General features: G+C 37.1%; 1 protein-coding gene across 4 annotated transcripts; it reads left to right on the top strand.

The window, feature by feature from the left end:
- The first annotated feature begins 338 nt into the window (after positions 1–338).
- Positions 339–27,281, top strand: LOC128859573 (protein masquerade). Of its 4 annotated transcripts, XM_054096496.1 has the most exons (13): positions 5,638–5,870; positions 13,645–13,726; positions 20,067–20,284; positions 20,342–20,491; positions 21,080–21,361; positions 21,423–21,581; positions 21,641–21,717; positions 21,790–22,499; positions 22,574–22,737; positions 22,812–23,751; positions 25,794–25,992; positions 26,069–26,147; positions 26,217–27,281. In XM_054096496.1, exons 3-13 carry the CDS (start codon positions 20,179–20,181, stop codon positions 26,537–26,539), a joined length of 3,189 nt encoding a protein of 1,062 aa, XP_053952471.1. In that variant the 5' UTR covers positions 5,638–5,870; positions 13,645–13,726; positions 20,067–20,178; the 3' UTR covers positions 26,540–27,281. The 4 variants fall into 4 exon arrangements, with proteins under 4 accessions (XP_053952473.1, XP_053952474.1, XP_053952471.1 ...); XM_054096498.1 differs by lacking the exons at positions 5,638–5,870; positions 13,645–13,726 and adding an exon at positions 339–674; XM_054096499.1 differs by lacking the exons at positions 5,638–5,870; positions 13,645–13,726 and adding an exon at positions 4,649–4,746.

The following is a 27,281-nucleotide window of genomic DNA, read 5'->3' as shown; positions in this document are numbered from 1 at the left end:
AAAAAGCGAATTGTATGTACATACGAGTATATGTATGTATGTATTGTATAAACTTGTATGTATGCATCAGAATATCTCATGGCAAACATAAAATCTTTAAACTCTTTTTTCACTATTTTATAATATACTTCACTTTATTATTAGCCCGTCTAGGAAATAAAATGTCTGTGCATACAAAGGATCTAAAAATTCTCACGCGAAAAGTGAAATTTAAACTATCATCAAACTTTGTGCCTACTAAAAAAATTTCTAAGAAATTCAAAAAAACAAAAAACCAAAACTGAAAAAAATTTAAAAATGAAAGGGTTTTACATTTTTTCTAAATACTTTAGCAAACGCAGAAAAAATGAGGAAAAAACTCTTTCGTGCCGCTTCACTAAAACAGCATCAACGTAAGCAGCAACGGGATCATCAACATCAAACCCTATTGTTTAATCAAATCAGACAATAAGCGAGAACCAACGAAAGGACACAAGGACGAGTTGAACGCTAACAGAAAAAAACTCATCTGCATATAGAATCGCCTGCGGACGCGATGAAACATACAAACGCATACACACAAGCAAACAGCTGCCACCACCACAAACGCCATCAAGCAACATCTCAACCAGCCAGCGAGGATCTTCGTGCAGTCTGTGATCCCTGGCTCGCATTTATCTATTGTATTTGTCTAGGTAAGCATTTACCAAGATAAATATGAGCATTTTTTGCTTAATTTTTTATTTGATTTTTCACTTATTTACCACTTTCAATTTTTTCTGTTCATTTTTCTCTCTTTATAGTTTTGCTATTCAGTCTTTAATTTTACTTTTGATAGCATACGGTTACGCGGGTTTATTCAAATGTGAAAAGCGTGTGAAGATGAGTTTCGAAAAATTTATTTATCATTTTTTATTTTCCCACAATTTTTCACAAGTATTTCGTTTAATGCTGAGAACTTTTCCTAAGCAACGAAGAATGAAGAATTTTTTATGCTAGCTACACGTATGCATATACATACTTAGTGTCTCGCGATATATGACGAAATAGCGAAAAAGGAGACGGTTTTTGACTAAAGACTAGGAATTTACTGGTAGATTTCACACAAATGTTCAAAAAAATGATTCCCTGCAATCTTTATAAGTCCCACCTGGTTTATATTGGGAAATTATACGTCATTGGTGCCTTGATTGCCTCTAAATAGGTCAAAGAGACTTGATTCAGATGGCGCAGCCCCCGTTCATTGTCTTGTATTGCTAGACTATGCAGCCAGAATTGATAACGCTGACCGTCTTAAGAAATGCAAATAGGAGCACACCTCAAGGACGTGTTCTTTTCCTGCTAGTGTGCATATTTGTGGCTAAAATATTTTTTCAGACTTGCACTCATCACGAAGAATGACGAAGTAGTGTACGAGTATGTCGCACTCACGTCTAAAGCATCTACAAAATATTTCTCTATATTATGAACTATAAGCTAATGTGAAGATTGAGGGTAGAGGAAAACGTTAAGAAGGCCTTATGAACCTACTGGAAAACGCTGGTTGCGACCTGCTGTTTATCCACTCGACTCTCAAATTGTTATCATAACTCCAATAATTCTCACTATTTTGGTACTGTTTTAATGGTATACGGATATTTGTAAGGTAAAAGATCTTGGTCAAGAAGTTGAAAGAAGTGCAGGACTACAATACAGCCGTCCAGCAGCCACTGACAAATAGCTGAATGCATTTCTGCATAGAAAAAGCTTGTCATCAGAAAATACTACAACGCAATTGTAGGAGAAGCTAGTCCAAATGCTGAACCTGTACCCGCTAAAGTTAGTCGCAAAGAACTCAGAACTGTCATACGTGGCAATAGAGAAAGATGAGTGCAGAAAAGGATTTAAGGTAAATCTCCAAATCTATAATTTTTCTCCGTACATAACTAAAATAACTTAAGGGGTGGGAACCATTATATGCTGTTCAGAGCTTTGCCTTCCAAAGTCATACAATCTTGCGGATTCCTGCAGATCGTCGAAATCTAGGATAATTTGGCTGCCAAACTAAACCCTACTACGTACGTATTATGTGCACATCTTGATTGATGGTCCAATCTGATTGCAATACTGACTGCGAAGACCAATTCGATATGTGTACAACAGTGCAATGACAGATGAAAACTGACCTAACAGATAAGTCACTATTTCCTGGGTCTCTGTGCACAAAGACACAGATGCAAATGAGTGGGCTGATGTGATAGCCAAAACTGGTGCAAGCCCAAAGTAAAATAGGTGTAGCAGGGATGCGCTATGCCACTGTTTTATCTATACTTACATATGTGTAAAAGACACAAGTGCCCTATAAAATGATCGAAACATTTGCGTGGTAATGCAACAAAATCTAACATCTGGTACACGGCTTTTCAAGTCCGAAACTGTGTATTCATATATAAATATTGAATAACCAAATGGGTTGGTGCGTGACTACCATTCGGAAATCAGAGAGTACGTAGGTTCGAATCTCGGTGAATGATTGAAGAAAAAGTTTTTCCTAATAGCGGCCCTCTCGGCAGGCAATGGCAAGCCTCCGAGAGTATTTCTGCCATCAAAAGCTCCTCATAAAAATAGCTGCCGTTCGGAGTCGGCTTGAAACTGTAGAACCCTCCATATGTGGAACAACATCAAGACGCACCCCACAAATAGGACAGGAGCTCGGCCAAACACCCAAACAGAGTGTACGTGCCAATTAAATATATATATTTATGCCTCTATTAAGTGGTTTAAAATATGCATACAAATTCGCATATAATCCTTTAAGCTACTCATAAAGTGTCCTTGCGCGTAAGCAAACTAATGAAGTTCTCCACTCAGCAACCTGGGCGAAATATGTAAATCCCAACACATACTCATACAACCATAGACCAATGCTTATAGATCACTCTTTGAGATCATGCAAATATTATATTAGAATTTCTCACGCTAGAGTTTTACAACATGTCAAGAGTCCATTGGGATTTGTGTTAATCCTGTAATAAGCACGTACACAAAAAGAGACAACAATACAGGGAAAAAACAAAAAACGCCAACGTCTTAACTAATTTGCATACCTACGGGCACAAACGAAAACAAAAAGGAATACTGCCAAAATATATTCACACAATACAGTGCGAATGCAAATTGTGTGCGAACAACACTTAAAATCGCATTTAAATTCGATTTGCATAATCACAACAACACACAGGCAGAAAAAATTGCAAGTTAGAAAACAATAACTCACAGCAAATGAACACACAACATCCCTCTTTCTCTGAAGACAGTTATCTCATACTTCTGAATCTGTGGCATTTGCGATTTGTGGTAGTTATGTAGTGGTGATCTTTTAATGCCTACGACCACGTGGCACGACAACTCATCAACAGACTGCGATCGATTTCGGCGCCTTCATTTGCCAAAATACCCGAAGCGCCTTCAATGATTAGCAAAATTTATTGGCACAACGCCAAGTAGGGATCACCCAACTACATCCTTTTGTGCACAATCAAGGGTTGTCGAATTCTCGGATCTTTGGCATAAAGCGGGCATTGTACGCCCTTCAAAATATGTTGTGTACGCATGCATACCATTGTACCTGTATAGTTGTATAGTAAGTCAACAGCCACAGAATTATCATTCTTGAAGCCACATGCTTTTCAAAAATCTTTGGCTCAATGCATGTTTTTTCTTACTTTCGTTTTGCATCTTTATCCGTCTCAATATTGGCACAATAGCAATAAATCCTAAATTGTTTATGATCATACTTGTAGATCAATGACTTTGTTATTGTATAAACACAATGTATTATATGTACATATATTCCATGGATTTTCGTTGGTTATTGTTGTCATTGCGAGTGGGTAGGAAAGGGTATGTTTGTTACTTTTAATCCTTTGGCTTAAAAGCACATGTGGGAGACGTGATCCTACTTCCATGCCTAAAATTAGAACCTCGTATCAGACACGTGATATCTTTTTCTGACCAAAAGTGAAAAGCTGGTATCAAGTACGAGTTCGTTTTTACACACGAGAAAAGCTTTCATCGCAAGTGGCACACACACAATCGTTGCTCGTTTCATAAGGCAAGGGATTAAGCACTGTGATCACCAACGGTCTTCTTACCTTGCCCTGTCCATCGGCCAGAGGCAACTTCCGCATTAAGTGGATATTCCAGATGCTTGCACTCCAATCTATAAGCATTAAACGAATACCGTGGTGTTCATCAAAAGAAGGGTCATTTATTGACCATAACCAGTGTTATTAGATTCGCTACTCGACGCTCACTTCTGTTGCCAAAAACTACTGCTAAACAAACCGGTTCGTGGGAGATAAGGAATCAGATTTCACGATCGCTTCATAGCCTCGTTGAAGAAGAAATTTGCGCTGTAATCGGGCGCAACACTAGAAAGGCAGGAGACGTATTATTCTGTGAAACAAAAAAGAAGCCGAACTACATGAGTGCGAAGTTCTTGAAATGCTGGCCAACAGGAAAAACATCCTAAATTCTATCAAAAAATTCGACAGCCTACAGAAGGTTTTAAGACCGGATCAATTTCCTGAGGACTGATGTTAGCAGCATGCTTAAATGAATGCGGTGAAAGACACAGTAGCGCAGATAAAGACCAATATAAATATAATGGCCGACGGACTGCCTATTGAACCGTTCATGCCTTAACAACTTTGCAAAATATGTTCGAATGGTCGGCATACCTGCGTTGGAAAGAACAAGAATGGTACCAGATATTAGATTAAATTGGTAAGTAAAAACGGCTGGCACGTTTTGAAGAGAGCACCTAGACGGTTAGCCAGTGATATAAGAAAAATATTTTAATTTCTTATAAACTCCACTCTTTTAAACATTTTTTGATATATAGTATGTATATGATTATCTGGTGATTATAATTTAGTTTGAAACTATAGTTAAAATATAGTTTGAATTGGAATGAAGAGAACAATACTAATTTAGTTATAGAGCAATAAGAAAAATGTCTAGGACATCGCTATGTGACTTTCATTAATTTCTGTTATCTGACTATTCATGGCTCAAATTCATCAGAAGCGTACCACTTTGGAACCAGTTAACTTGTCTGCAGGTCATATGAAAATATTTGTATGGGGCGGTAATATCTCTCACTTATTAAAACATTAAATCTCAACTCATTGAAACAACAACAGGTGGACAACCGACCAACACAATGATTCCCGCTGTTATCGTAAAATGCTGCATCAGCTTCACTTCTAGCACGTGTGAGAGAATGTCTAATAACAAGCAACATTTACTTGCACATGCCCACCAATACATATGTTACTTACATACATATACACAACAACATTCTCTCATTCACCAATTCAGGTGAGTGTCGAAATTAGATGGAGACCGCTTTCTTTCCGCTAAGTTACTACCCACTGCTAAATGTTAAGGCAGATAAGCAAATTCTTTTACGAAGCGATGTCGATGTTGCGCTCTCGGCTCTCGGACTTGGACTTGGCCTTGGTTGCAGCTGCGGCTCCAACCGACGCAAGAGTGAAAGAAGAAAATTATGTAGATAGTGCAGAAATTCTTTTACAGCGCTACTGTGGCTGTTACTGTGGCTGGTTACTAATAGTCGGTGGCTTAACTATACGTGCGTGCATTTCTGGTCTTGGTCGTCCACTTGTTGCCGCTGGACAATTCAGTTAGCGTTTGATATTCGGGCGAAGCAGACAAAGTTAAATTCGATTGCGGGTACAGGGAATAAATGGATATATAGAAAGCGACAAAAAATTAAATAGGCTTAAATAATAAGTGCAGTGAAATTTTTGTTTTGAAAGTATCAAGAATTTAACGGAATTCATCTATAAAAGGAAAAAAATATTGTGGATTGCTGAAAATTCTGTGAGGTATAAAAATTATATGGGAGTACATATGCTTTGTGTTAATAGTACGCATATATGTATGTATGCCTGTAGATTAACAATTTCCGGTTTCCTTACAGCTGCTGGCCAGTCAGTATCAGTGTTAACTTGTTAATGATTCGATGGCAGAAATATGCGTGATACCGTTAGAATAACAAGTGGATAGCGGCAAACGTGTGTGTAGCTAATTGACAACAACTGGCAACTTGTGAAAAGATTTTAATGAAGTGAAAATTTAGTGGAATGAAATATAAAAACTTTTTTAACTGAAATGATTGACAGATTATAAGCTACAGGAAACCCAAAGTCAATAATACATAAATTCGAAAAAATTTATTTTAAAAATTGCAAATGAACAATTCTTAAACAAAGTGAATGGTCTAATGAAGATAGATCCTGTAAGTATTTTACCGAATTGGCGGGGATTTCTTTAGATGTGTCCATACATAATTATCTTGGGGCACAGATTCCAGTAAACACTTGGATATACCACCAAAATAAATGAGTTTTATAACAATTGATACCACCAACAATAAAGGTATTTTTGCGAATGGCAATGAACGCCTTTCATCTGACTTGGGATAGTTTTAAATGCTTTACTGTTTTTTTAAGCACCTAGCTTGAGCTTATTCACTAAGCCATATTTACCATAAGGAATAACAGCATTTTGATTCCAACAAAAAAACGTCAACTGTAACGGTAATGAATTATTATTAATAAGAAAATTCTACGGGCGATATTAGACGTTCATAGATTCTGAAGAGTATTGAAAGTGTGATATATAAAGGGTTTAAGGGGGTCCTATAGTTTCTCGTCTGTTTTTTTTCGGGTTTTTCAATAATTTTTAACGGGCAAACGATCAAAATAATAAATCTCATTGTGTTCACATAATCTTTAGTAACATTTAAATGAGCTTTACAAATTTTTTGAAGACAAAATATATAATAGAATAAAAGTTATAGTGGCCGACAAGAAGACATAAAGTAAAAGAGGTGCTTGACGGTGACCAAGATTGCGGCTGTTTGGCTTATCTGAAATCGAAAAACCAAACGACATTTTAATCTTCATATTTAAGACTAGCGATTGAACTAGAATGAATTATTAATTACAAAAATTAATTTTTGTATACACTTTTGAAAATTAAATTCTATTTTTTACTTATTTTTTCTTAATTTTTTCGCTCATAGGAAAAAAACTATCGAAGCAATCATGATAATCCTAGTTCAATCGCTGGCTTATAATATATTAAAGATGAGGTATATATTTGAACAAGATCGGTTCAGTAGTTTTTGAAATATCGTGGTCACTATTTTGAAAAATAGTGTTTCGAGAAAAACGCGTTTCAAAGTTCGCGCATGTGATTTATAGCGTTGAGCGCGCTAAGTATACCTGCTCCGTTCAAGGCCGTAACTTGTGAGCCACTTCGAATATCGAAAAATCCTTCAGCACATACTTTTAACACATGTTGTAAATGTGATTTATGAAAAAAAAAAAATTCGATATTTTCGACCCAAGAAACTAGAGGACCCCCTTAAATTCAAATCTCGCATTAGCTGAGGCGAAAATGCTATGATTTCATCTCATCGTCCATTAACCAAAATAGGAAGCATGAAATAATGTTGAATCTTGCATTAAGGAGCCTTATCAGACAGTAGATCCGCAAATGTCCCAACCACAATCGAGAATTCCGGTTAGGTTATCCTAATAAGCCTCTTCGACCCTCTTCGTTCTTCTCCGATCCGCTTCTGGATAGCTGATTCTTGCGGAAATATGTATGACGCATCCGTCCAAACTCCTACACTTTTTTTACTCTAGAAAACTGTTTACTAGAAAACAACTCGTACTGTACTGTATCTAATTATCTTTCAAACAATTTGTAATGCCCAAGAAGCGTAAGATCGCTGGGGAAAAAAGTTATATTTAAAGCTTATTTTGTAAATGATTTGATATGTAATTTTCAGTATCAAAAACAAGGAGTTATTTTGGCAAAAAACTAAAAGTATTTGAAAATTGTGCAACATGAAGGTTCACAAGCTCTGCCAGGTCATTTGCATTTACTTGTGAATAACTCTAAATAATTTTCTGTTGGAAAATATTCGTACATATATGAACAAGAAAACCCAAAATACTAAATTTTGTCACTGTCCAAAATCAGATGGCGCTGATATCTGCAAAAATTTTCTTCGGTTTTCTAATTCTGATCAATTTAATAAAATCTTATTCACTTACTCTGTACGAAGCCATTTTAAATGTTCCTCCAAAAATCGTCAACCTATGCGTACTCAAACTATGTAAACTCAAAAATCAATAACTAAAACAACAACAATTGTTGTAAATACATGTACATATACTAACTTAAATACTTTCGCATACAATATTTTCTTTTCTCCATTTATAATCTGACTTTTTTCATGTTATTCATGTACTTATTTGATTTTTATTTACTTTATTTTCATTTTTATTTGTTGCTGTTTCTTATTTTGCTCGTAAGTTAGCTTAAGGCTGACACACTTTCGCGCTCATACCGAACTCTGCGGTGGCGCAAAGCAGCACATCGGCTCACAACAATTGTGCAAATGTGCGGTGAAAAGGTGGGGCCAGAGAGGCGTTATGGTATGTTGCTAACGCGCATGCTCAAGTGCGCCGGTGACAGTTTCAATTCAATTAGTACTACTCTCTGTGTGTGTGTGTGTGTGTGTGTAACCTGTTGCCCATTGTCTTTGTATGTATGTTAAAGCGATTGAGTGAAGAATTATTTTTTACATATTCGAGTACAAATTCATATGTTGTGTGGCTCTATGGACGCATGTATTGTCCAAATTCTGATCACGTAAAGTAATTGAAAACGTTTATGCTATATTCGGTTCTTGATAGAAATTTCACGACGAAAAAAATTGGACCAACATTTCTTTGGTGGCATAGTTGGATTAAAAGGGAATGGTGGCTATTGGACAAGTTAAAAGAAATTCGGTATGCAAATGTAAAATAAATTGTACTTAAAGTTGGCGCATCCACGGCCAAATGAAATTCGCAAAATGAAATAGCAATTACCCTGGTCTCGAGAAAACTAAAGCCAAATGAAAGGTTGGAAGCTGGGATTGGAAATATTTAAATATTATTATATTATATTTTACTTTCCGCAACTGAAGGCGTGAAAAATATGGTTTACTTGAAAGTTCTCAAAACTTGTGAGTTGCTGTAAGCAACTCACACACTACAATCAGTACAGCTATACCGGACCTTGAACATATGGGCATCTTTCTATTACTATAACAAAAATCTTTCATGAGAAGCACGACTCTGAAAATTCAAGAAAATTTCAACACCATCACAGTTTTCTTATGAATTTTCTTTTGGGGTACGCCCACTAAAGATAAGAGAAAATTAACAGAATAGCTGACGACCTCAAAATCCATCACACATTTTTTGTATTCACTTTGTCAATAAAGAAACAAAATAATATCAAAAGTATGAAAGCACAACTATTTTACAGCATTTCACATTTTCCAAGTGAAAGTACTCGTATGTATTCGATGAATCACCCTGTTCGTCTCGTTAAAGTTCAATATACTCACTTGAATTACTTCAGCAGGAAATGTGTGTCAGTGGCGTCATAGGTAACGGTGCAACTAGGGAGATTACCATACATAATTTCCAATACACAATGCCAAACACTTAAACAAATAGTTGGTTGAAGTAGTAGTAAGATGAGAAGAAAGAGCCAGAGAGCTTTTTTGATTACCAACAACTAATGACATAATGCAAATGAATCCAATGGAATTTGAAACGACTATTTTGATTAATGAACTGGTAGCGAAGGAGTGGAAAAGTGCAACCAAAACGTGTTGAAATTACGAGTGCTAACATATTTGTTGATTTATTGACACATCTAATCTTCTAGAGGTCTTCCCAACGACTGATGTTCTTCATCAACCAACTAACATCATTTAAACGCATACTGCTTTTTTTTTATTTTATATTCATATCATATCCCCTCGTGGCGCTCTACACTTGTTATTTCGCTATTGTTGCCACATGCCATTTACTTCTGCTATACAGACCGCCAAACAACCATAAGACTTGCATGCTAATTGCTTCAACGGGCAACGTGACGACAGCGACAGTACGACAGCGGCAATTGTGGCTTTGGGCAGAGATCAACAAATGGCTCTGATCTTTGTGGACAGCATCAGAATTCACATACTTACTTCGTTTAGCCATATATATCTATTAACGCACACAACCACACATAGAAGTTATATAAGTAAACACATACATATGTACACATTTCTCTTGGTAACATTGTTTTTGTTCTACGTAGTCTGCGATGGTATGTCTATCTGTTCCATTTTTGAAGTTACGCGTCTTGATTTCATGCCAGAATGTTAGCGCAAAGCCATAAATTAGAAACATAAAACGAAGCAAGGCAAAAGACAATGGGCCCAGCCGAGACTGACAACGGCAACAACGACTTCAGATTGTTCACTTTATTTTGCTGTTGGCGGTTACTTTTTTTAGTTGATTGTACATAATTTGTATGTATTTGGGTTGAAACGCCAGAAATGCTAGAAATTTAAAATTTTCTATTCCACTATCGTTGGGTAGGCGAACTGGTTTGTTGCAACTCCATCGTATCAAACGACAACTTTCTATCAAAAGCAGCATATCTAAATATGAAAATTATTTCTGTATATAAATACGAAATGATTCCCGGCACATGTTACTCACCTTATTGGTAAGAATATATCAAAACAGGTAAAGCGCTGTTTAAATAGAAGATCTAACCACAAACCATGCGGCGTTCTTCTCTTGTAACAAAGCCGTATAGAGATTAAAAAAATGAGCAGTCCACTCTCTTACCTTCCCCCCTTGAGATTCCTTTATTATGACAGCGGAAGAACTCACTTGGAATGAAAGAAATCAACAGGTCATATGGAGGCTGGTCGGATATGGATACGGTATGCTCGATATAGAGAACGCAGAAGTTGGCAACTTCGGAAAACCACTGCTTTGTTCTTGGCGAATATTACAATTGAATGATGTCAGTACAAAAAATAAACGTAAAACAGTAAATAAACGTAAAACACAAATGTATTTGGGCACTATGTGTTTATCATTCCTTGGTTCTCACTTACTTTTGCTTACTCTTCCTCTTCATTTTGTTTGTTTATATTTCCTGCTGACGTCACGGATCTTGGGAAGGCGCAATCTTGGATAGAAGTGCAACAATCTTGTTCAGTATTCAGTAGTTTAGTATTTAGCATTAGACGAAGCCAAAAACTTCCTGGAATGAAGAAGAAAGAAAGAAGAGATAAATTTAACATGAAGATATTTTGCTTTTCCTAATACAATTCTCAAACGTTTTATAAAGTTTATTTATAATAAAGAAGAAGGTTTTGTCTAGACGAAATAGCAGACTTCACTTCATGATCAATAGTAAATTGTTTTCCCAACTCTCTGGAGTTTGGAAGAAGCTAAAGCAGGTCTATCGAGAGAGTGATTATGTATTTCGAATTCACACTTAAGTCACGGCAAAAGAAGCACAGCTTAAATTCATTACCTTCTTCATTTTGCTTTCTAGTTAAAAAAAAATTATTTATTGTAATACTCGTTTTGACACATTTTTTTATATAATCGATCAATAAGATGCCTTCTGAATCAAAAAAAAAAAAAACACTAACCATCATATTTTCAGCAGACTTTAACTCTAACTCTTGAATTTTTCCACGGCAAAATTAATATAATTTTTTAAAGGCCTAATATGAAAATTAGTGAAATAAAATAAAATAACGAAATTTTGTACCACACTGATTAACACCAGAGTCAACACCTCTCATAATGGCAAAAGTTTAGGTAGAAAAGGCACAAATGTTTCATGCATAAGACTGAGCAAATATGAAATAAAGGGCAATAAAATAGTCATCAGTAAGAAATGCACTTTGCCTAATTCTCTAACGAAGGTGTAAGTTCTCAAGATAAGGAAGAGATGAAGTCGATTTATATGCTTCTATATACTTATTTTATACAATATAATATACGTCCGGTGCTTCAATCGCAGCTACGTAACTACAGGGTGGGTCAAATAAGACCTACTAATGACTAAAGACTACTGCCTAGCAGTATGCGCAGTTGCTCCATCTTGTTGAAACCACAAATCAGGATATTGCTCCCCCATGGGCCGCAAAAAGTTTTCAATCAATGTTCTGTAAGAAGCTCCTGAAATCGATTTCGGCGTTTTATCCTCATTTTCGAAGAAATATGGACCGATAACTCTAGTGGCCATAACACCGCACCAAACACTACATTTAGATGGGGGCAACTGATGTTGGTGGGTTGCCCTTGGATTTTCAGAGCCCCACAAGCTACAGTTTTGTTTGTTGACATAACCATTTAAATGGAAATGCGCTTTATCCCACATCAAAACATTATTTAAAAAATCAATTTGTGTGGCTAATTGTGTAAGAATAGAAAAACTCGATAATTTTAACGCGTTGTGTTGTACTGTAGGGTTCCATAATAAATTTCCAACAATTCAATTGTAACCTACAAAAAGAGAAAAATAAATATGTCTAAAAATAAAAAAGCTATTTGTGCTTAACATTTGTAGGCCTTATTTGGCCCACCCGGTATTTGGCATTGCATTTTCTCACTAGCCTCACAGCTTATTTAATTACACAAATTCATTAGGGGAAGCCAATAATTAATCATTTCACTTCTTTCGACGTTTCTCCAACTTTTCTAAGCCCTCCGAATAACTCAGATTCTCGAGGCCTTCGAAATCGATAGTTGTTTCATCGATCAGTTCCTTTTTTATATTTATGTAGAAACAGGCTCTGGTGGTTTAACAAGGAAAATATGTTAGAAGAGCAAGCAAATCGTAATTCTATTCACCTGTTTAAATTTTCATTGATTTATAGATCCGAACTCTTATTAGTGCAGGCCTTTATTGCTAGCTATTCTACTACTAAATTTGTGATCGGATGCAGCTCCTTTCGAAAATAAAAATTAGCTTTCATGTTTTTCATTGACGAATTTCCATGATACAATATTTTTTAAACTTTTTATAAAGTTAAATTATGGAGCATCATAGGGAAATTCAAACTTTATTGAACACTACTAATCTACGCAACTAGTACAACCTTAAAAAAACCGCTTTCTGTTTAGCGGACAGAGAATGTCGAACCGAAAAACGGTGTTTTCTCAACTATCTTCTCTTGTTCATGCATGTAACTACAATTAAAATTTCGTTTTCATTTCATTAGCAGCGAAAGTGAAGCTTGAACAAATAAATAAACGTCAACCTTCCGATGGTTGTTAGTAATTTCATTGCCTCATTAAAATAAATAAATTAAAAAAATGTTTGAAATGTTTAGTACGATATTGAGTTGCGGCATTTTCATCTTAATCACTATAGTATATAGTGTATACTTGTTTATATAGTATATACACCATATACTATTTACTTTTTTATATAGTATATACACTATATACTATATACTTACATATATAGGATGTATGTATATACGAGCATGTGAGAATAAACATTGTCATAGATATTTACTGGCCGATGCTCACATCCAAAAGCAACTCAATTTGAGCTAAACGGAAAACTAAGCTGGAAAAAATTCCTATGTATAAGTAGATACATACTAGTACATATGCAAATACATATATGTAAGTGTGCATTTACTCGAATAACGGCAGTCATGCAAGTGAGTAATTTTGTAAGTATTGTAACCGACTATGTATTTTCTTTCAGGAAGTGTAACCGGATATACGGCTGCAGAGACCAAAAAAGCTCGTCATTGGGATACCTTAGCCCCCACCATAATCATATGGAGGTATAATATAACGAAAACATGCGGCGGCTCGATAAGAGGAGCGTTGCTACTAGCCTATATTTAGTATAGTCTTCATATGATCGTTCATGAAGTTTCGTTTCAATATGTCTAGCCAATGAATATCGACATGTCACAGTATTTTCTACAATGGAATAAATCAAGTATTGAATTGAATTGAATTTTTATTTTTGGAAGGTTTAAAAGAAAAAGAAATTTAAAAAAGAATGTTGAAAGGACTTATATGATAAGGACTTTTCGCCATCAATTAGTACAGTAGAAAGATGGGTTGCTGAATATAAACGTAGTCGTACAAGCCTTGAAGACGATCCACGTCAAGGACTTCTAAAAACAGCACCAACACCAGAAATGGTAGAAAAAGTACAGGATATCGTATTAGAAAATCGTCAAATTACTGAAAAATATTTATTAGAAGTCTTAGGCATCTCATTAGGCAGTGTAAGCAATAGTTTAACTGAAGAATTGGGTTTCAGTGTACCATGGGGACCGAAGTCGCTAACAGTGAAGCAAAATGACATTCAGAGCATTTTCGAAAAGATAAAGTGGATTTTATGCATAGACTCATTACTATGGATGAGACTTGGGTCTATAACCATTATCCTAAATGAAAACACGAGGCTAAAGAGTTGTGTGAACCTGGTTCTTTGGCTCCGATACGAGTTCGTGTCCAGAAATCGACCAGAAAGGTATTACCATCAGTGTTTTGAGATGCGAGAGGAATTTTGTTTGTGGATTTCTAGCAAGCTGGTAAAGCAGTAAATTCTGAATATTATTGTAACCTTTTAGACCAACTGAAGAAAAAAATTCGTGAAAAAAGACCCAGTGTCCAAAAAAAAACAAAAAAAATATTTTTCATTATCGCCGTGTCGCAAGAGCATTTTGATAATGGCTAAAATCTATGATTTTTTTCATTTTCTTTATTGAATCTTACTTGTAAAAGGAACTAGCAATACGTTTACAAATCCTAGGTGCTAAAGAAAGAAGTTTCCTTGCCAGTGCTAAGAATGAATTAAAGTGCGAATTGCTGGAGAATCCACGGTATTCAGCAGATTTTGCCCATGGCGACTTCCATCTGTTTCCACACCTAAAAAAATGTATGCGTGGAAAGCATTTTTCATCAAATGATGAGGTCAAACAGCTATTGTAGCCTTTCCAAATTCTTACGTCAGGGATGGAGTTCATAAATTAGAATCTCGTTGGAACAAATGTATTGATGATGAGGAAGACTATACTCAATAATAAATAATAACCATAAAATTGTGTTTCTCTTATCGAACCGCAAAATTTACCAAACATCAGTTATTTTACGTAAAAACATACAGGTAACTGTCGACCGGCATTACCAAATCAAAGAGTTGCAAAAAAAAAACACAAATACTAAAACTTTTTTAAATTTTTTTTTTAACAGTAGTAAGGAAGTGCCAAATTCAATCCAAACCGAACTGTATATACCAGCACACATTTTAATAAAATTTAATTTGAGCTGGTTATTAATTTTTGGAATCAAACAAATTCACCGGCAATGATAGACAGACGGAAATTTAGTCTTAACAATAAAATGTGAACGTGGCTTTTGTGCGACCTCAATAATATTTATGTAAATACGGTATTATTAAGTCTTTATCGAGATACCCATATTACCCAAAAATGAACGTTTACTAAAACTCGTGCATCGAATTTATTTTGATTTTGCGTAGTTTCATTGAAATATATTTTTGTTCGAGTTATCGGGCGTACGGACGGACATAAGTGGCTAACTAGGCTTCACTCATCATTTAGAGCATGAGGGCGTATGTGTATGTATAAGTGGCTATATCTTTTTTGACTCCTTTATACTATTACATACAACCATTATGGTATCGTAAAATAACTTTGTGCGCAAGCACGTGCGGGTATAATAAAAAACATATTTTTTTTATGATTTATGTATGTGAGGGCTGGCCAATTTTTTTCGGCATCGTTCCTAGCAAATCGGAATTCTACATAATATTATAAGAAAAAAGTTCATAAGAACATAGCTCTAAAGTCGATTTCGGGCCAAAAGTTCAAATTTAGAAGAATCTATTTTTAGTTAATCGGAAGTTAATATAAAGATTAGTGTTAATTTAAACATTATGAATGCTATTTTTTTAAACAAACTTGGGAAACTTGTACTTGGACGTTTTTGGGACGAATATTTTATTTTTGATATCCATTTTTTATTTAGAGCTCCAAAGTAGACCTACAAAGCAAATTTTTGTAATTGTTTTACATTATAGTAGGAAAAGTGAATGGACTCTTTTTTATTTTTATATGTAAATCAATCTTAAAGGTGCAAAAACCCTAAAATAATTAAATTTCACAATATTTCAAACATTTATGTTCGTTTTTTTTTTTAATTATTAACTTTTTATACAATTAACAACGAATTTGCAATTATTTTAGTTTTAGATCCTTTAGTATTTTTCATACTTCTACCTTCATAGCAATGATTGCCTCTATATTTTTTTATTAATTAAAGATAGATCCTTTCAAAATTTGGGGGGCTCTAAACAGACTTTAGAACTATGCTCTTATGGAATTGTTTTATTATAATTGTACGCGAAATCCGGTTTCCAAAGAACGATAGCAAAAAAAAATGTTCCATACCAACTGATAATCAAAAGGCCAAATTTTTGAGATTCAGTTTTGTGCCAGTTAAAGTTGTTAGTAATAGTTCTGCTAACTCAGTGTCTTGCTAAGAGAGCCGATTTGTCATGAGGGAGCGAGAAAGCTACTTACTGAGCAAGCATTTCATTATTGAAACGTGTATTAGCGGAACAAACTCATCCTAAGGTTCAATTTACCTATTAATTCGCCTAATAAGCCTTGTTGACTCACGAAACCACTTTGAGTCAAATCAAGGAGAATTGTGATTATAAGGTTTATTCGCTTGAAAGGTACATTAAAGTTAGTTACAAGAGATAGATACATATTTGTTGACTAAGAAAATGTGAATAATTTAATAATAAATCTCATTATGCGTCTAATCATAGTAGTATAATCGATTTGGCATACTTAAGTAGGACGCTTTTGTGCCGAACACATCTACATATTTTAATGGAGCTCTGCACATTAATCTTCACAATCCTGCTTCATATTGTAAAATTGTGTACATTTTTGCGTTGCGATATATTAAGGGTCCTTTAAAAAAAATATATAAACTATTTTTATTCAAAATGCGTTTCTTAACAATAAAATGTGAAAAATAACAGCATTTAGGTAAATGTCCACCATGAGCTCGTCTAGAGGCTATCATACGAGAATTAAATTGAGCATTGAGTTCAGCAATCCGAATGTTGTATGTTAGCTTCGGAATGGGTATTGGCTTTTCCACATAAACTTTACTTTCACTTTAGTTTACTTACCCCAGATTGGTCTGCCAGTTCTTTTCCGGTTTCTTGAAATTTTTACACCTTTGAATTGTCTACTCATTTGTATGATTATTTCCACCAAAAAAATTACGAATTTTGGATATGTTTTTCTGATGTTCTTAAAGATAGACCATTTGCTTAATAAGTTTCAATAATTTTCTGTAGTGTAAAAGTGTATATCTGCCTACTTTACAAATTTCAATGATGACATAAAAAGAATCTGGGTAGGTGTCTCTTTTAAAATACCCTTTACTTTGAAAGCAAACCAATGCAGATTGAACAAGTAGTACAATAGAGCAACCGATTTCATTTCTTTTCCATTTTTTTGGTCTCCAAATTGTGACTTTTTGTTTAAATTACTTTAATTTGTCTGTATTTGTTAATAGATTTGAAAATTTGTTCATGGCGCGCTGGTGTGCAGCTGTCGAATAGGCATGTACATATTTATTCCGACTAGACGAAATTATTACATTACTGTGATGCAAAATTCTGCTTTTTTGGAAAGTGATTGCATACGTCGTTCGTCATAGCATCTAATAGCAGTCGCAATGAGGAAAAACTTACAATTTCTTCTCAAAATTAGATATGGCTTTCCGATCTCATATTTCCCTTCCTTGCCAGTTTCTTTTTCTGGCTATGAAACACCGAAACTTTAGGCGCCTTCGATTCGCCGAGGGTTAGCAAGTGGCATAAATAAACATGTATTGGCAGCAGTGGAAAAGAAGTTCTTCATGGAAGTTCTTCGCCAAGCGAGCAGGGCCCAAACATAGTGGGCAGAGAAGTAGCGAATAGAAGCCGCTGAGCCGTGAGTAGAACTATAGCATTCACTATTCACTATTTCTCTGCTCACTTAAAATCGGATCTGCTCCCTGCTCGGCTAGCAAAAAATTTCTGTAGAAAAGGAGCAACAAATTAAAGCAGTAATTAAGTCATTCAGTTCGCAAGCAAGTTGCTTATGGTATTGCGCGAATTTCTATATGTACAATTATGTTTAAATAATTCTTCTTCAGAACTCTTCTTCTTGCCAATGAAATCAATGAAATAGTTCAGTGCTTCCAAGTACATGTGAGTGACTTCTTTTATCCAAAAGTTGCTAAGTGGTTACCGAATTGAAGCCAGCTAATGGCTCCCGAACACTAATTTTAAACAAAGAGTTTTATCAGCAAAGTGTGAATAAATATATTTGAAATACCGTTCCAGCAACGTATGCATATCTACCATACCAAAAATTGAAAACAACAAAAAACCAAGCAAAAACAAGGAAAAAAACTCAGAATGTTAGTGTTTGCCATAAAAATCGCTCTATGCCATACTTCCAAAAGTGGTTGTACCGGTGACCATTAAGGAGAGCCTATGTAAAACATTTAACAAAAAGAAAGTTCGCTTAAACATGTGTGAATTAGCTCATTTTTGTTTTCTTTTGCTTTTACATAAATACGACTCGTATATATTTTCACGTTCCTTACTTTCATTCATTCAGTTATAACTGGTTTGTTCTAAATATTATAGGGCTTTTCATGGCAATAGTGTGATAAAAACAGCAACAGACAAACCGGAAATTGAGTACGAGTACTATGCGAATGTAAGACACTCTAATTACACTAAAAGCTTTTTTTCTGGTATTTCGTAAAATAGTTATATATCAGTAAATTGTGCTCTTGACTAATAATAATCTTAATTAATATTAAAATATGTACCTGTCATTGAATTATTATCCTGCAATCTGTCATCTTTAGACATCTTCTTATTTTCTATTTTTAGAAATCTTCTCTGTTAAGGTGAAATTTTCGAGTGACGAAAGCCAAATGGAATTTATGGTATAGTAAATTTCGTGTAAAAAATTATTCGCGACTATTTTCTAACCGGCTTCAGTCGGAAACACCAAGTAAAACCAAGCCTTTCTCCACCTGATCTTTTCAACGCAGAGGACGTCTTCCTCTTTCGCTGTTACCACCATCCGCATCGAATACATTCAGAGCCGGAGCATTTGTATCCATTCGGCCCAACGAAGCCGCTGAATCTTTATTCGCTGCACTATGTCTATGTCTGTCGTCGTAAAGCTCATACACCTCATTTTTCCATCCCCAACGATACTCGCTGTCGCTAACGTGCGAAGGTCCAAATTTCTCCCAAACACTCCAAAAGACGCCTCATCGAATGCTGTCTTCGTCCAAGCTTTTGTGCCATACGTTAGAAGAGGACTTTACTACTCAATTACCTACTTAGTCCAAAGTAGCACTTGTTGGGTGGAGAGATTCTTTGTTGGATTTCCAGGCTGATATTGTTATCGGTGTTAATGTTGGTTCCTAAATAAACGTCGTCTCTTACAACCTCGAAATCATAACTTTCAACAGTGACGTGGGAGCCGATACGCGAGTGCGCCGACTGTTTGTTTGAATACAGGAGGTTCTTCGTTTTGTCCTGGTTCACCACCGGGACCATTCGCTTTGCTTCTTTATCCAATTTGGAAAAGGCAGAACTGACAGCGCGGTTGTTAAGGCCAATGATGTCAATATCATCGGCATACGCCAACAATTGTACGCTCTTATAAAAAATTGTGCCTGAGCGAATAAGTTCTTGAGCTCGCACGATCTTTTCCACCATCAAGTTAAAGAAGTCACACGACAGCGAGTCACCCTGTCCAAAAGCTCGTTTGGTATCAAATGGCTCGGAGAGGTCCTTTCCAATTCTGACGGCACTGCTGGTATTGAACAACGTAATTTTGCATAGCCGTATTAGTTTTGCGCGAATACCAAATTCAGAGATCGCGGCATATAGGTAACTACAGTCGAATGCAGCTTTATAATCGGTAAAAATATGTTGTGTGTCGATTCTCCTTTCATGGACCTTTTCCAAGACTTAGCCTATTGTGAATATCTGGCACGATTGTACTATATTAATCTAACTTATTAATTTTTTATTATTTCAAGATTAAACTGATGAGCTGGCCAACAGACGATTGCCTTACTTATCTCAAGTAATAGAATTATAAATCAAAATTGTTATTAACTACGTGTTTAAAATTCAAGCCGAGGAGGAACAATGAATTTAAATTGGAAGACCACTTTAGTGGTCTGTTTCACTCTACTACATTTACCATTGGGAATATACAGTCAAGATGACTCCTTAGCGGGAAGTTTTCTATCGGGTAAGTGTAATGGCTAAAAGCGGAAACATTTTATAAAATTATAAACTCTCGCTGCAGGGCTCCTAGACACTATCACAAGCACAGCCGATTCGAAGGATTGTCCCGGAGTTTGTGTCCATACGTTGGCCACGCTAATTTGCTATGAAGTACTCGATGATATACCATGTCCATCGCCTAGTATGAAGTGTTGTATTGAAAGTGCACCAGGTAAAAACATATCTTTATCTTGTTTGGTATTAGATTTAACCTGCAGGTTTGGTCTTAGTGTGCGACATCCCCCATAATTTGACCTATTCTTTTTTCTGATAACTCGTTGGCAACTATCAGAATACCGTTAGCCACCAGAGCCAATCCGTTTTCCTTATTTTCACTTTTTGATATTCGAGACTTATATTCAAGGCCAATTATTTTATTGAAGTTGCAAAAACCACTTTAATCCATATTATAGCAACTATAGTTAAAATTCCATAGCCCACAAAACCTTCACACGGGGCTTCTTCTTTTCTAAACTGCAGCGGAAGTTGAACCCGAATGTTTCGATATATTGAGCCACTGCTTTAGACACTGAGATAAGGTTTTGTTAAATCAGCCAAAAATTTGCGTATAGCATTTTCGCAACTGACTACGATTCCAATACGATAGAGTAGCTGATAGTCATGCGAAGCTCAGCATCTTTTTTTCAGCTTTCATTTTCTGAGTTGGTTAATTTAATTGAACTTTGTTTTCAAGAAAAGTATCTGCTTACCCTTACACTTGCTTCTATGAATGATCCCAATCAATGATGTTTGTTATTAGGTAAAAACATTACCTTGGCCCATACCAGCACAACCTCTACGTCAACCACTACCAGTACAACAAGCACTACCAAGCGTCCAACTACCACGACTACCAAATTGACTACCACCTCAACTACAGCTAAACCGAAACCGAAGACCACTTCTAAGCGGCCAACTACAACCACCACTACAACGACAACCACTAAAAAGTCAATCACCACCAAGAAACCGACTACTACCAGCACATTGGCGCCCAAAAAGGCTGCGGAAAAGGATGCTGGACCCAATGATAGTGCGAAAAGTAGATTTGAAAAGATTTATATTAAGGACTCGAATAATAATACATTTTTTTCATTCACTAGCGCAAAACTGCACGGGCGTTTGTGTGGCCGATCGTATTGCCGAATACTGTGAGGCATATTTGACTACAAGTGGGCTCTGTACAGCGGGCACAAAATGTTGCGTCTCGTTGAATGATTACGCAAATACGAAACTTCCGAAGGATATCTATGTACCAGCTAGTATGTACAGGTAAAGAATTCTCGGTTGCCAATATTAATATTTTCCCTTTGACTTACAGAACACATGGCGAATCTGCATAATATGCAATATAAAAATAATAAGACCAGCATTGCTACGAAACAAACCGCCACTAAAGTAAGTGTGATCTTATAAACCTAGAAGTTTATATTGTATATTTATGAATATTTATATGTATCTCAAATATAGGCAACCACCTCGACAACGTCAGCCTCAAGTACCACCATCACCACACCTGAGCCGGCGCGCACCAAGATTACTAATAATATTAACGCTAACAAGCCGGCGAAACATAAGAAAACTCCGCCTACAACAACCACCACAACCGAAGATCCCGCCGATGAGGAGCAGGAAGTGGAGGACGATGATGCCGAGGCAGAAGGTGAAACCAACAACGAAGCCAATGACAAAGCTGAAAATCCGAATGGTCAAACTCTAAAAGAATGTGAGGGTGAATGCATGAATGGCATATTTGCTATTTTTTGTGATGACATCGACTCAGAGGCATTCTGTCCCGGTGAAGGCAGTTGTTGTGTAACGGGTGCTGCCTCTGAGGCCACACCGACTCTTGCTACTAAAACAACACCGACCAAACCGGCGACAAAGATTGCCAAGCCACAGCAAAAACCGGCAGCTAAGCCAGCACCGCCACAGCAGAGTGTACCGCCCCTATTACAGTCCGTAGGTGGCGGTAATGATTTTTTCTCACAAATACTATCCTTCGCAGAAAACACGCTCGGTGGCACAGGAAACCAGCCAGCTCCTCAGACTCCACCGCCCGTGCAGCGTTGCCCAGGCTTTTGTTTGCTCAACATAATGGCGGCCTTCTGCGAGCGGCCTTCGGTGCTTATCACAACACCAACAACATGCGCCAAAGGTTCAGTCTGCTGCGATAATACGTAAGAGTTAAAGTGGATACATAAATTTGGAACTTGCTTTTTTAAATAAATGGCTTTTTGTTGCATTTCTTTAGTGCTTCACCACCAAAACCACCACCACAAAACAGGCGGCCCCCTGCGCCATCAGCTACAACACCCGCTACCGCACCTTATGTTGTACCCAGCACACCACTGCCAGATCCACGTGAGGAATGCCCTGGCTCCTGCATTGTGCCACTACTTAGCTTCACCTGCTTCAGTGAGTATTAGTTATTCGCTCTTTCATAAATACTATAATTTCAATAAAACTCTCGTACTTCCTTTCTTTCGTAGAAAACGCCGAGATGACCGATCTATTCAAGTGCAAGCGTTCTGGCCAAATTTGCTGTGCACCCAAGAGTCGTATTCTCGAAAAGCAACAGTTCCAGACACGCAACGATACTCTCTACACGAATTATCCCCCACCACCGCCAATGGTTGGAGTACCACAGCCATATCCACCGCAACCACAATATCCTCCACCACATTACATGGTTACACAATCGCCGCAAACGCATCACCATTACCCTCCACCCCCACCACCACCAATACTACAGCAGCAACATCAGCCTCAGCCACAACAACCTACGTATGATTACGCGCACTATGGACCAGCTTTGGTGCCTCAGCAACAGGGTCACCCCCCACCACCGCCAATACCACCCACCACAACAATAACAACTACTACGACCACCACCACAACGCCGCGTCCACATATTTACTCGAAATACGTTTGCGGTGTCAAGGGTACTTTGCGCAGTGGTCGCTCACGTTCCTCGCCGGCCCTGTCGCTAGTCTCCTATGCACGTGCGATGTATGGTATACAGCGTTCTTCGCGTCAACTAAGCCAGCTATCCCAGCCACAAATTCAATTGAACAAATCAAATGAACGCCTTATATTGGGATCTACAATAGTGCCCATACAAATACACAACGATCTGATACCGAGCGATGAGTGGCCTGACGCGAACCAGCTGCGGTCATACCATGAACACAACTCAATTTCAGCGGCAGCTGTACAAAGCCATTACCGACACTCGGTGGTCGGTGAACCGGTGTTTGCAATGAATTATAATGTCTCGCGTAGACGAGCCCGTGTGGTTGGCGGCGAGGATGGCGACAATGGTGAGTGGTGCTGGCAAGTGGCGCTGATCAACTCGTTGAATCAGTATCTATGCGGAGCAGCGCTAATCGGTACACAGTGGGTGTTAACGGCGGCACATTGTGTAACAAAGTAAGTTTGGAGAAAGAAAATTTAGAAACAAGAAATTTAATTTAAATTTTCTGAAAGAAAATGGGGGTTTTAGGCTAATACTGACTACTTTTTACCCTATCTTGCGTTTCCGTTAATTAATTTTACTAATAAGGGCTCTTCCGAAAATTGAATAGCCTGTTTCTTTATGTATCGCATAACCTGCGTAGACTTTCTGTCGTAGCTTACCAAATTTCCATACGTTTCACCAAGCCGTATTGTTTTCAGAATTTATTTATTGTGTGTTATGTATTTGTTGTTTGTAAGGTTCATGAGAATTGACCGTGATAGAGTAGTTACGGCAAGCCTGTAGGCTGAATGGTTTGCCATACACTCTTCCCTATTCCGATTTACGTCATTCAGGCAACTCTTTATAAGCGTTTCGATGTTAAAGGCCTCTTGTAGATGAGGAACTAACTCTGGAAGCACAGTCCATATGGAAAGCCTCGACCTCCCACAGGATTGCCAAAATAATGCTACGAACTAGCCACACGAAAAGAAATGTTAAATATTGGAAAAGAAAAGAATGTTAAATATTGGCTAGAGTGCTGACGGTACATTAAGTCACTCATATCACGCAGCTAAAATGGACTGGTCCAGAACGACGCGTGTAACTTATGCGAAGAAGAAAAGCGTACGTTAGAATACCTGCATTGACACTATCCCGTTCTTTGCAGAACTCGTTACAACTGTCTAGGATCGGAATACTTTTCAGATATGAAGGATATTGCTGAAAAAACTATTTATTAAAACTCGCCAAGACATATATCACAAACTATGTTTAACACGACTCCAGCAACACTGGTAACACTAAGGAACCTTGTGGTCTATGTGAGATCTATTCAGATCAGCCAGAAATACCTAATCTAACCTAAAGGCCTCTTGCCCAGGGTTTGTTTGTACCCAATTATTAAAGTCTACGTGATCGCCATCTCTGTCTGGAACACTTAGTTGTAGTGGCAGAGCTAGTAGCTGTATTTCATGTGAAAACTTTTATTTCAGATCCAATTCAAATTGGTTACCTTCAGAATTTATATTCGTAGAGTTCTCATTCGATTACTTTCCCGAATTAACGTCCCTTGCCTAGTTCCACCTGACTAGGCAGGATTTCATGAGATCAACTTATTTTCAAACTTGTAATTTTAGTGGTGGCAGGGGACCAATATAGGTATTGACTATGTTTTTCGTGGATAGGCACTGAACTCATGTGTAGCCTCTTCAAAAATAATTTGCCTTCTTTTCTGTGCTGTGCTGCGCCATACGAATTTGGAACCAAAAGGTCTTAGATTGTTTTGTTTTCGTAAATTGAGAGCTTCCTGATATGTCCTTTTTAAGGCAGGCCGATTTAAAAATCGTTCATTGCTCTGTGAAAATCATATTCTAGGGATCAAAATAAGAAACTTTGCCGAAGGAACCATACCTCTAAAACGAATTCTGATGTCCCCCAATTTGGGTCGAACGAAAAATCCCACTTTGACCCATTTAGAGTGCTCCAATCGAGTCCAAATGTATGACCGACCCCCACTAACTTTAGACGGCCGATCCACCCATGCCCGTGGCACACCCCCTGGAACTCCCCCATACATCATCATTTCAAAATATCACCATTTTTGGCCTTTACATGAGAAAAGAAACTAAAAAGTTCGACCCAAATTGGGGGACATCAAAATTCGTTTTAGAGGTATGGTTCCTTCGGCAAAGTTTCTTATTTTGATCCCTAGAATATGATTTTCACAGAGCAATGGGCGATTTTTTTGCCTCCCCACAAAAGCCACTAAAAGTTCGACCCAAATTGGGGGACATCAGAATTCGTTTTAGAGGTATGGTTCCTTCGGCAAAGTTTCTTATTTTGATCAGTAGAATATGATTTTCACAGAACAATGGGCGATTTTTTTGCCTCTCCACAAATCGACCCGGCCTAGTGCTTTTGGTACGATAAACAATCGGTTTATTAGGAAACTGGAAAATTTCGTGCATACATAAATATAGCCATAGCTCAAAAAATACTCTTTACTCCCTTTCAGCATTGTACGATCGGGCGATGCCATTTACGTGCGAGTTGGCGATTACGACCTGACACGAAAATACGGCAGTCCTGGCGCGCAAACTCTTCGTGTAGCTACAACGTATATTCACCACAATCATAATAGCCAAACATTGGACAACGACATTGCATTGCTCAAATTGCACGGACAGGCAGAGCTACGAGATGGTGTATGCTTGGTGGGTGTATACGTTTGATTCCTCAACTTAATTTTGTTGATTATTTTATATATTTAATTACCTCTTCCTTGTGCAGGTATGTCTACCAGCTCGTGGCGTCAATCATGCAGCCGGCAAACGTTGCACAGTCACCGGTTACGGATACATGGGTGAAGGTAAGTAATAAAGTGGATATATAAAAATATGCTTAGGCGAAAATATATTTGCCCAATTTCTTAATTCAGCCGGTCCGATACCGTTGCGCGTGCGTGAAGCTGAAATACCAATCGTTAGCGATGCAGAGTGCATACGTAAGGTGAATGCAGTCACTGAGAAGATATTTATTCTACCCGCCTCAAGTTTCTGTGCCGGTGGCGAAGAGGGCAACGATGCTTGCCAAGGTGATGGTGGCGGTCCGTTGGTGTGCCAGGATGATGGATTCTTTGAGCTGGCTGGGTTGGTGTCCTGGGGTTTCGGTTGCGGACGCGTTGATGTGCCAGGTGTATATGTAAAAGTCTCCTCATTCATCGGTTGGATCAATCAAATTATCAGCGTTAATAATTTATAGTCTTGACAAATTTGGAAGTTAAGCCCACGAATATAAAGAATAATGAAAACTAGACGGTAGTATTTACATAAATATTTATTTTATAATAAACGTAGCAGGAATCCACACACTTGTAGGGCGTTCTCAGATAATGGGGCAAGACAAAACTCTTTAGTCCTGTAGAATACTCTACGAATATGTGGTTCAGTTTAGTTGCAAATTGCATACATACATACATTCATAACTACTTATTTTCGACTGTCGATTCGTAAAATACTTTACAATGCATAGCAATCTACGCATGGCTCATGTATTTCTACAATATAAATATTATCTAGATTAATTCTGTATGTTTAGTTACACGAACTGTTTACTATTAATTTAATGCTCCAAAAATATTAGCATCTACTCGTATTACCACCCGTTTGCTAGAAGAGTGACATAATCCGAAAATGCAGAGCAGCGCAGGTTTAGCCCTCATCTATCATCAAAACTATCTTGCTGCAAGAAAACATGTTCAATTTTTAGCTTAGCAAGACATAGTAAATTGATGGTTTTCTAGGAGATTTCCTTGGTTTTTTGTACCATGACATTCTTCCAGCAAACGTGCAATATTTGTGCGGGTATGCATTTAGAAAGGGAAAAAATCTTACTGTGTAACTGCGCTGCATACGATATTAGTTTTACTTAAAATTACATACATTTAATACAATTTGTATATAAATTAAGTTTATTTGTCTTTAATTGGTTATTAACTCGCTTA

Source organism: Anastrepha ludens, chromosome 4, assembly GCF_028408465.1.
Source record: "Anastrepha ludens isolate Willacy chromosome 4, idAnaLude1.1, whole genome shotgun sequence".
NCBI classification, from domain to species: domain Eukaryota; kingdom Metazoa; phylum Arthropoda; class Insecta; order Diptera; family Tephritidae; genus Anastrepha; species Anastrepha ludens.
The sequence above is the reverse complement of the archived record's forward strand: the minus strand, read 5'-3'. Positions and strand labels throughout refer to the sequence as shown.